Source organism: Pyxicephalus adspersus, chromosome 9 (assembly GCF_032062135.1).
Source record: "Pyxicephalus adspersus chromosome 9, UCB_Pads_2.0, whole genome shotgun sequence".
Classification (NCBI taxonomy): domain Eukaryota; kingdom Metazoa; phylum Chordata; class Amphibia; order Anura; family Pyxicephalidae; genus Pyxicephalus; species Pyxicephalus adspersus.
Window position 1 is genome coordinate 40787958 of NC_092866.1, and position 12039 is coordinate 40799996.

The 12039-nt window shown below is 38.1% G+C and overlaps 1 protein-coding gene across 3 annotated transcripts in view; it reads right to left on the reverse strand.

Moving 5' to 3' along the window:
* The window catches only part of SLC25A22 (solute carrier family 25 member 22), a 48218-nt gene that overhangs the window by 13385 nt on the left and 22794 nt on the right, over nucleotides 1-12039 (reverse strand). For 2 of the 3 annotated variants that reach the window (XM_072421673.1, XM_072421674.1), the window contains 3 exons: nucleotides 11240-11365; nucleotides 6710-6765; nucleotides 4586-4676 (listed from right to left, as the gene is read on the reverse strand). In XM_072421673.1, coding sequence (XP_072277774.1) covers nucleotides 4586-4676; nucleotides 6710-6765; nucleotides 11240-11365 — 273 coding nt within the window. Of the gene's footprint in view, nucleotides 1-4585; nucleotides 4677-6335; nucleotides 6355-6709; nucleotides 6766-11239; nucleotides 11366-12039 lie in introns of those variants that run through there. The other variant, XM_072421675.1, reaches the window with a different exon arrangement.

Sequence of the window (12039 nt, forward strand, 5' to 3'; positions counted from 1 at the left end):
ATATCCGGACCTGAGGTGCACCGGGTTTTTGAAAATCTTGGATTTTTGAAAGTTATACTCACCTCCACACACAGGCCAGGCTTCCTCTCGCAGCACACACGGACATCTGGCACAGTTCCAGAGAACAGGCAGCAGGGACATCTCAACGTGTATTTAGAGTAACAAGCAAGACCTAACAGCTGTTTTGGAGAAGACCACCATCAAAACATCAGTGGCCAAACAGTGTACTACAGTCCCTGTATTGAAAATGTGCTCCCAAATTCATGCCAGAAAACTGAAAGAACTGGTTTATCGATGGCTGGATTGTCAACTGTACTTACTTATCTGCGGGATCTGCTGATCCTGGCAGGAAATTAACTCACTACTACTTTTTGGCCAAGAAACCCCTAGCAATCCTGGGAGAAACCCTTGGGTTCCAAGGAACCCTGATTAAGAATGGCTGATCCAAAGGGTTATATTAAGCACATTTCAAAAATGTTTACAAATGCACCTGTATCTGTTCAGATTCACAATAAATGCTGTGCTGCCTGTGACAGGCCCTCTTTAAGAAAAAAAAATGGGTCACCTTGTTAAGTGCAGCTTGCCAACACAGAAAGATGGTCAGCAAATTATAGAGAGAGAGAGAGAAAGAGACAGCACAAGTTAACAATACAGTTTTTAGCAGCCTGATTACAGTGTGTGTTACAGATGTATGGAATTTATGGGCTGAGTCATTGTGATATTATGTGTGCTTCTTACCAAGGACACTGAGCCAGAATCTATTCTCAGCTTGTTTAATTAATGGAACTGCATACACTTATTAGCTGGTTTGCAGCAGGTGGCTGCCCAATCTGTGCTACAGTTCTGCTTACACTGTCTAATTAGGCTAGTAATATAGGGAAATCAATACGACAAATCTGCTTTCCAAACACCTTTTCCTGATTGATAACCGGCCATTTCAATTCAACATTTTGGTTAGTACCGGCTTATTGTGCAGTAACCTAAAGCACACTGAAATCTCCAGCAAAGCCAAAAAACACAGACATACTTTGGGCCAACCGAAGAAGAAGCCAATATTCCTGACCACGCAGGTTGAAGAGGAAGAATTACAGAGCTTCCAAAACACTTTCATTCATTCATTTTACATAGATAGGTCTTAAGGAGCTTGAATTTAAAGCCAATATCCCAGTACTGTGAGGAACTGTGACTAAGCTGCAATGGTGGCAGGTTACAGAAAAAAACCCAGAGCAAAATAATTCAGCTTCGTAGTTCTCCAATGTTACCAGGTTGCCTTTTAAATAGCATACCATTGCTCAACAATTTTGAGCATCTTTGTATACCTTTTGGAGTGGTTGAAGCTGCACCTTGGTGAAAGTTCCATGTAGCCCTGGCTGTACCCACAATTGTCTATCAGTTTGGGTGCTTGCCACTTTCCCTGATGTGCTTACAGTGGATTAATATGAGTTTATACAGGTAGTCCCCCAGTTAAGGACATACGGACGACTCCTAGATACGAACAGCCTTCCCTGCTCGTTAGTGTGCAGGACCGAGGCTTGATCAGGGGGAGGGGGAAATCTTTTGCTAAACAAAGCTGAGACAGAGCTCTTTTGCAACATGTAACTCTTTAATGACCAAGACAAACTCTGCAGTTGTTTCTGTTTGAATATCAAAGCACAGCTTGCTCCAGAAGGTAATGAATGTCTAAGCTCCATAATTTTTTTTTTTTTTTTGTGATTAGCTCGCAGTGAGGATTTTATACAGTAACTGACACCACGATGCCTAATAATATGCTGCCCTAACTGCAATTGATTAAATTAATGTACATGTTCTGACTAACATACGAATTCAACTTAAGAACAAACCTACAGTCCCTATCTCGTATGTAATCTGGGGACTGATAATACCGCGTGGCATAAATTACTGTTTGTACTTTTTCAAGCCATTTTTACCTACGTTTTAGCAATAGGGGTAGAGGCCAAAAATGGATTAAAGATGTGTTTGTGTTGGGCCGTCACAAGCCTAGCTCTCCTAGCCTTCATTTATTCATTGTTCGTCAGAAGCCTAGCTTGTCCAAGTGCAACATCAGTAAACATAAGGCAAACTTTATCCGCGTTTTAAATTGTATACTACTGTGATCTGAATTGTGAGCTGTAAACAATGCAGGTAATCTATCACAGAGATTTCTCAGTCCCGTAGGTTGCAAATGTAATAAGAATTCCCACGCTTGACACCACCACCCCTATCAAAGCCTGCAAAATAATTAAACTAATATCACTGACAGCATGAATATGTAGGAGAGAATACAGCAGCCAATCTCCACCAGAGGTTGATAGGGGCTCCTTTAACTTTGGCTGATTGATCTCCCACTTGATGATTACTGTGTAGTTCTAGGGCCAACACCACTTGGCAGGGCCAGCTGCATGGCTCTTTTAATGTTTTAGTTGGCAATAAAGATAGTATTATAGCCACAACTGTAAGTAAGGCATTCTTTCAACTGGCCATCCATTTTTCCCACTGACCCTCAATAAACTATTTTTGGCTCCTCAGATTAAACTCTCCTTTTTTTTACATGACATATAAAATGTGAATCATTACAGGTACAATAATATCATAAAATATATAATATGAATATAGCATTTACTTATATATAGCAAGAATGATGAAATATTGAAATATTTTTAGAAAAAACTTAAAAACTTAGGCACAGTGCTTTGTAAAAGTTTTCAATAAAATAAAGTTGCAATACTGCATATAATCATCAGGTGGCAAGCTTATATAAGGGCATGTAAGAATAGCCACGTCTGCTGCTCTAAATGCTAGAATAGGAAGATCGTTCTGCTTTTATTTCCAAGTACACGTTTCTTTGTTTTCATGGGTAAGTTAGTCCCTAGTTTGCACATGTGTCTGCTACAATACGAATACTATGAATGTTACGAGCAGAAGATAATTGACAGTATATGTTATTTTTAACTAGTCGCAGAACTGGCTTCCTGCACAAACACATCTATTTAATGAGGTGTCTTGTGTCCATCATTCGTAGTAAATTTATACCTATTCTACTTTTTCCTGTACCGCTAATGGATCCTGTGCTTTTTCTGCTCATACTGATCCCCCTCCCATTACACCTAACAAGGGACCTAACAAAGGACCTGCTGAAAAACTTCCACTATATGATTCACAGGAAAAGCATATTTCATCTTCATAGAAAGCTTGACAATAAAAGTGTCAGTTTCTATAATGTGTGTCATGAACAGGTGTAGCAATGTAAAGGCGCTAGCATTCTCTCTAAACTAAAATTCTAAACCCAAGAACAAAAAATATTTGCAGCTTACCAGTCCTCAGATCAGGTGGAAGCATTACTTTTGTTTTCTCAGGCATTTTTGACAAATACAGAAAATACCTTTTTATTTTGCCAGAAATGCAGGATCATTATAATTTCCTATGAGCTGAATTGAAAGTAAAAAGCAATTAACTTTAATCTCTTGACAACTAACTGCCCCATCCCCCATTTATGAAGGTCAGCTGGGAGACAACCAAAGTTCTCCCCAGAGATATAGAATAAGCGTAACCACCAAGGGACAACAAAGTGTTTTTTTTGCAAGATTATTAGGTGAACATAATGTGAAAAAAAGCATGACAATAGCAAATAATGCAGACACCATATTAAGGGACTGGTAAACTGCAATATTCATATAAATAAATTACATTTATATTTTAAGGTTTACATATACCTATTCGGAATTCTGTCCTTTTTTTCTTCACGGCACTAAGCCCTCTTCCCACATGGCATTGTATTTATATAAAAGAAACATACTTCTTTACTCCACTCACCTGCAGCTTATAATAAATATGTGCCCTCACATCACCTTAATTATATGTTTATTCTCAAGCATCTGAATTACAAAGAGTCATATTACCAATTACTTCAAGTGAGGTTTTGTATGTGGTGTCTATGTTACTCTCATTGTACAGTGCTTCAAAAATGTACCACCTTAAAGGGGACCTACACACTTACAGCATTACCTTAGTAAATCACCCTGAGTGCCTTAGAATTGGCCATAGAAAAAACCATCACTGTACTGTTAAAGTTACAATATAAATGTGCTTAAAATGTTTCTCATTTTATTAAAAACGACATTTAGAATCCATACAGCTCTATTTGCTGACACAATTATTCTATTTTGCCTAAATAGTATTTTTTGTGCAGTAAAAAACACTCCATATCCCCCAATAATAATAATTAAATGTCCTCTTTACTACTTCATTATACAGTAAACGCATCCTTCTCTTTTTCTCCGTCTCCTCTCTGCATGTTATATGGAGTATCTTCTGTGTGTGTGTGTGAAGCCTCCCCCAAATCTGTGCATCCACCTCTGCTCCATCTGTCTCATATTCCTATTTCCAGATCATCCAAGAATCCACTTTACAGTTAATTTGGCATAATTCTTTCCTTTTAGTATCTTCTTTTAGTGTATTTTGTTATTTTTTTTTTTTTTTAGTATATTCTGTTTCTTTTTATTTGTCAACCGACAATTATTATGTTTGTCAACAACTTAACTATTGTCAAACCACCTATATGTGTCTTATGATTTTACACTTTACTTACCCATCTTTTGATAGTGCTTGTCTAAAGAAGTCATTTGCTGCTAATTTGATTGCTTTCTCTGGTGTGACAAGGGTTAAATTTACAGCAGCACCTGCAGAGAGAAAAGAAGAAATTTACCTCTTAGAACAACTATTACAACACCAAGGCAAGGGTAAAACAGTGGTGCAAAGGTAAAACCAAGGGCAAACAGTGGTGCTTTGGATCTCGGTCACATGTCATACACCTATATGGGGTATATGTCCTGAACCAGTTCTGCAATTTTTATGAATATTCTGCCTTTGTCAGTGTAACACTGCATGATGTTAGTTCCTGTAATACAAAAGCCCTCTACAATGGGATCTGCTCAAGCAAATGTTCTGTATATTATTCTGAAGGAGAAGTAAGTGCAAGATGTGGCCAATGATCTAAAAATGACCTTCAGAAAACAATCCATTTATATGGTAGAATGGCAAACTTCCTCAGCAAGTTCATTAACAAAAGAGCAGAATAATGTTTGCCCAGCTAAATAAACAGTAAATAAGTTGAAGCTGTTTACATTTAAAAAAAAAAAAAAACTAAGCATTTCCCAACAAAAAAACAATTTCACTCAGAGATCATTGTGTATTCACATTGAACGCAGGTTCACCTCATTCTCTGAACCACCTTTTTGCTAAGTGAGCAGCCTGTAATATTCAACCCCCCCAAAAAATCAACCCCATAGTCTACAATTTGTGTTGACATCATATTGTACACCAAACATTTTTCTATATAGGAAAAAAAAATCCAACTTTTCTTGCAGAACTCGCTTCCTCTCTGAAAGCTGTATTGAATGTTATTGTAATAATGAGATTCATTGATACAGGACACAAGTCTCTTAGGCTACATACACACGTGCAATAATTATCGCTGGAAACGAACGACTAACGACCGTTCATCTGATAATCACTAATAAAAAAAAGCACAATGACTGGCCAACGACGCAGATGAACGAGGAATGTCGCTGGGAACGAACAACCATCCCGGCAGATGTGATTGGGTGACGATCATTAACTATCTATTGTGCTCGTGATCGTGGATGTTTCTGGGGTACACTTTCTCCTTTACATGTCAATTCCTGCATCGTTCAAACGATCGTATCTAGTGTGTGTACACTATTGGTGGAATATATTTAAATGATTGTATCGTTACAGCATGTACAGAATTGTGCACATACGATCAAAATAATCGCGCATAATCGTTGATCTGTCCTTAGTCATTCGTTTTCTAACGACAATTATTGCACGTCTGTACCTAGCCTTAGTCAGGCGTTTTATAGCAGGATAGGTAGATTGTCAGGAGTGGCTGCCTACAAATCTGGAATGAAAGAATGATTGGAAAAAAAGACAACATTTTCCAATTGATATAATTTTATCAGCTACACGTGAACATTGGGAATGTCTGCTGCATGTGTGATGGGCCTCCGAGTTACTATCCGTGGCCATCTTTGATAACTCAGGCTAACAGTGTATTTCCCTGTATAAGAATCTACATATCCTTCCTATTGCCAGCATTAGATGACATGTTGCCAGACTTCTCCCAGGTCGCCTTTGGCCTGTTTTAAGTAGGGAAACCCTTAAGGTTTGTATAACTGTCTGTAACCCCACTGAGAAGATGAACCCTCTCTATATGTCCTAGTGACCACTATCTGCATCAGAAAATATTGGACTATAAATGAAAATACAGCTATCAATGAAACAAGAAAAGATGTTCTGATCCGATGATTTCCCCTTACAGTTCAGGGACTTTCCTTCTTAGTACATGTATGTCCCTAGAATAAGATATAAAAAGGAAATCTGAAACACCGACAGAAAAAAATGTACAAGGGTAATAAACATTCCATTTTCTACTTTAAAAAATGCTTATAGATTTTTTTTTAAATTGTGGTTACCAATAAACCCCCTATCGCAGTTATATGCAGGATATTTACTTCTTTGGATACCCTTGCAGAGGTATTTGTGTGCATTTTTGTCTCTTACATTAAAGATTGCATATTACATGTTGTTGAGGGGAATGGCTTCATTTTTATTACAGTTTGTCTTAATACATCAGAAATAAACTCTCCCTTATTGTGTTAGGGATTATGCCTATATAAAGTGTTTTACTCACCTCTGTACATGCCAAAGTATCCTTCTGAACGTATTGTTTTAATAAGGCAGTCTGACCTGTAAATAAACCAACAATTGCCATTAGTGGTACATTTCAACCATGGATTTTTTTATACTGAATCTTAGTTGTAAACTGACACTTCTTGTCCTTCCATTTGTTTCAATATTTTTTAACAATTGAATACAAAATCAATAAAATAAATACAATACAATATCAACAAAAACATGTGTTTAAACTTTGTCAAAGAACCAAATAAGGATGAACAGGGTCCCGGAAGGGGAAAGAAAGGGGTGGGAAAAATATGGGATATCACATAGTATTGTAAGGACTAGAGAAAATTGGGGTAGTATACATCAAAAACATAAAAATTGCACTATACACATATTTTACCTCTAAAATGCATGTAAACATTACATTGATATTACCAGTCTTGGCTGAATATTGTAAGTACCACCAAGTGACTTACAATGTTTAGGGCAAAAAGAACAGGTCATGCAGTTCTTAAAGGCATATTTCAAAGTGCCCTTATTAAATTATATATCATACTAGGACAATTTATGGAAAAACACATTGGGGGAAAGGATAGCCAAGGGAAAACCAAGCAACCAAGGAAGCTTGACCCTGTGTTTTTGTGATCGTTGTGTACTGTGTTATCGTACAGTATATTTGAAGGGATCATATATTAAAATATTTTATATATAATATATATATTATAAAAAATATATATACAATATATATATATATATACAATGACTAAAGCTATGCACACATTCTATATGAATGAATCCAAGGAACAATAGTGATCATATCAGAAGAAAATCTGGTGTGTGTGCAGTGGTCCTGCGGATCACTAAAGGTGCGTACACACTTCCAATTTTTATCGTTCCAATCGAACGACGAACGATCGATTGGGCAAAAAAATCGTTCGTAAAAAAGTAACCAACGACGCCGACGAACGAGGAAACTCGTTGGAAACGAACGACCGATTGTGCCTCGGTTTCTGCACCAGGTCTCTTCTCCAGCACACAGCTGCCCACAATTTCAGGTTGATCCCAGAACACTGATGTTTGGGGCCAATCAGAGCCAGATTATTTTGATTGGCTAGTATATTTAAAGTCTAGCAATGCATCACTCAATGTTTAAATAACACTAGTTGTACTGTGCTTCCAAGTGATCCTGTGTTTGCAGCGACCCTGCACCTCCCAAAGTTCATCTTATGTCTCTTGTGACCGAGTGTCACCTGTGATTCATCGTTTCCAGTGCAACTGTTTGCTTTCTCTGTTATCAACCTAAGTTGGATCATCAGCATGATTGTTCTGTGCTTAAACTGACACTATTTTTACTGTTGCTGACTTCAAGATTGCATGCCGATTGGTACCTCGCTGTTTAACTGTCCACACCAATGTGTCAAATCTACAACCTTGTTTTAGCCTGCCGGGTAACAACACCTTAAAAGTCTCTGGTAAAGATCAAGTTGATCTTTGGAATCTGCGCATTGGCCCTTTTCAGGACTCACATCACTCAAAAACTATACTGTGCTTTATTTTTCCAAATGGGTGAAATTTTAGATAAACATTAAACAAGCCCTGGCAACATTTTTTTTTTGAAAGAGGAGGGGCTTCAAAAGAAGTGTTCTTTTATGCAACTTCGCACTTTCTTCTATTTATGATTTGTTTCAGTACTGCAGCCTCTGTCAGGCACTTTGGCAGCCACACGTTATTTCTGAACCACTGTAGTGATGTAAGGATCAGGTTAGGACCCACGGTTTTCCAGTAAGTGTCAAATGTGGAAAATACTTACGGAGTGCTGTAACAGAGGACAGGTAGAATACATCACAGCGAAAAGGCGAGTCTAGGAGCTATGCTTTTGCAGGGCACCTACTTTTTGCAGGGTTTTCTGCAGGGTTACAATTAGCAAGTTGTTGTAGTTTTTAATGTTTTGAAATCTTTGAAATAATTTCCAGTGATTTTATTTTAAGGGTCTTATCTGACCTTTGGCAAATTCTGACACAAGCTCGACGACAGACCCAACCCCTCTCATTTAATTGAATTGGAGAGGATGCAAATTATTTTTTGCATATCAGTCATAGTCCGCAATAAGAACGCTCAATATGCAGGCAAGGTCTGTTGTCACCATCAGGAAATGACCCCTGAAAAATTATATTCAGCAGTCGCTGCTAAAGTGCAACAGGAAGAGGCTGCATGGGATCAACAGCTCAGCATCGGGAAGTAAAATATATATATATATATTCAGGGGAAAAAAATGTGTCTGTGTGTATATATATAAATATATATATATCAAGCTGAATCCTTTAACATGTAAATCTGGCTTATAATATATCCACAGTATAGTTTTACATGGTTTTGCTGCTAGTAAATCAGGAAGTATAATCTGCATGATGATCTGGCCTAATGGCCCTCTTTGTTATCATTGTTCTATGCAAACTCAGCATCAGATGTTTTGTGTGGTTTCAGCATCATATGACTTCTCCCAGTCCTCAAGGACAGCATGGAGGTCAAAGCCTGGGAGAAGTAAAGCATAGAGGTTTTTCAGCCTCTCCTTCCATTTTGGCTTTCCTCATACCCGTTAAGATGAACTGTTTTTTAGAACTAGAAACTTACAGAAGCATTTGCATATACAGTGATTTTTATGTAAATCACTTTGTTAATGTAGACCAATTAGATAACTTGCAGAGCTTCTGCTTGTCAAGATATTACTTCTGTCACATAAAGGTCATGTTTCAGCCACAAATTTGACTTTATGAAATTACAGCATGGGAAATCCCCTATCAGCAGCTACCTGAGAAGGCATCAGTGTAATAAAAGCATGTTGCTGATAGTGTTGGTCGAACAGCTGAGTGTTCTATTCGGCAGCTATTTGATCGAATAGCCCGATATTTTTCGGGTGATTGAACGCCGAATTTGCACACCTTTAAAGAGTGCTCCACTCCCCTGATTGCTCTTGCAGCCCTAGCGTAAGAGCAGCCCTGGCGTAACTGTAGTATGTGTTTTTGGATAGGGATTCTCTATCCAAGAACACATACGGAACAGCAGTTCATCTGCAGTCACAGCTAATTGGAAGCACTCGGGTGCCTCCTCCAATCAGCTGTGACTGCAAAGTTCCCACGGCCAACGGGCTGTACTTATCAGTCTGGTGACTATGGGAACTGAACTGCAGATGAACTCTCAATGGAGAAACTCCATTGAGAGTTCATCTGCAGTGACACCTGATTGAAAGCACTCGCATGCCTCCTATCAGCTGTGACCGCAAGTTCTCTTGCTCCCCGAGCTGTACTTATCAATGATAAGTACAGCCCGGTGTCCGTGGGAACTGAACTGCAGATGAACTATCAATAGAGAAACTCCATTGAGAGTTCATCTGCAGTTCCACTGCGATCCTGGGGCACTAGAGGACTTTGACTTAAAGCACTAAGATTTTAGTTAGAAAAATTGTGCTACTTAAATTGCCTATGATTATTCACTAGCAATCACTACACATATATTTGTATGCAATAATGATTGATCACACAGATTTGGAGCGTTTGTGTGATCATTAGCTCATTAGTACTCATTAGCACTCATAAGTGCTATTACATACTGCACTCCACTGTAGTATGAAATAGTCGGGTGCACTAGAGAAATAAAAAAAAAAAAATATATATATATATATATATATATATATTTAGGATTTAAATTTGGAGCTGTACAGCACAGTATTTTTTCTCTGCCATAAGATGTCCCTAGTCTACTGGATAGAAGACTGAGGACGTATGTGATGTAGCCCGGGGCATGGCAAAAACTAACCACTGGAGTGCACAAAATATGTATGACCAATTTATCAATTTAGTTTACTGGATGGAAGACTGAGCACTTACTGGAAGGTGCAGAGTGTCATAGAACTTCATCACCCTGAATTTCCTGTGTAATGGCACAGGGAATGGTCTTGACAGTAGCACATTAATGCACCTATTCGTATCATTGAGAACCACCCAGCCTACAAATGACAATGAGAAAGAGGACCGGGCAGCAATATGTGACTAGCTTGACTAGTAGTCAGCCTCCAGAGGGGCAGGAAAAGAGACTGAAAGGGTAGACTCCAATCTTAATATGCATATTGAGACCTAATCTTAAATTTTAAATCAAGTGTAAATTTATTTCAGCACTGGCACTGTGACAGTGTTGCAGATGCTAGCCTGGGGCATGACAAAAAAAAAAAAAACTATTGGAGTGCACGAAATAAGTATGACTCATTTATGCAACCTGAAATATCCAATGTGGGTGGTGTTTACTAGTCTGTGCCTAATGTGTTAAAAAGGCGTTAAAAAAATGTTTTATCTAAAAAGTATTACTGCAGTCATTCACTGTCACTGACACATTTAATGATCAAAGCATATTGTTTAAAGGGAAAACTAACTGGTAGGCACTAATTTTTGGAATGTAACATTAAAATCAGCAACCAATAGCAGAGTTTTCAATAATATAGGAAAAAATAATGGTGCAGAACAGACCTTTTATCAAATTTTGTACTTACATGCTGGTATACATTCGCTGGCCATTTTGCTGGTTCTGTAGACGAGTCTTAGCCAAATCAATGGGAAAGACACAGGTTACACCGATCAGTCCAGCTATTCCTCCATTTATAAGCTTGGCAGGCAAACTGCAGATAGAATAATAACATAATGATTGCGAGGAATGTAATCTAGCAATTACCATCTGTATAAGTAATTAAAAAAAAAAAAAAAAGTCAAGCCATACATTAATTTAAAAACAATTACCTGTATATCTAAAAATGATTAGTATAAATACTTTAAAATGTATTTAAATTAACTTTCCATTATCACATGTACAGTTTGGAGTGAAGGGTCAGCATTCTGAGCCAATTAAGTCAGTACTGTTTTGTGCAGTGCCATCAGTTCAGCATTTAAAGGATTGGTGAGCACAGGTAATGTTGTATTAATGTGCTGCTTTCTTGCCAACACAGCAGGTTCAGATGGGTGGTGCAAGGATGACTATAACAGTGCCACGTTTTCCCATGTCATCCATCAGATGCCCCCACCCTGACGAAAAGATATTCATCTCGCCAGTATGATTCCTCATCTGCAGGAATGACCCATTGTTTCTGAGTAGAGAGGAGTAGTTGACCTTCCAGTGTCATAATGCTTGGGCCTAATTGTGTAATGTCACATAAATAGATAAAAATAAAAAGAATGACAACACTCCTTAGTGCCCAGTACTAGGGGACACTGGGGATTTTATTGCCAACTGCTATAATGGATGAAGTGGCAGAGGAACCCTGGTAGGGTAGGTATCAGTAGAACAGGGGGGTGCCCT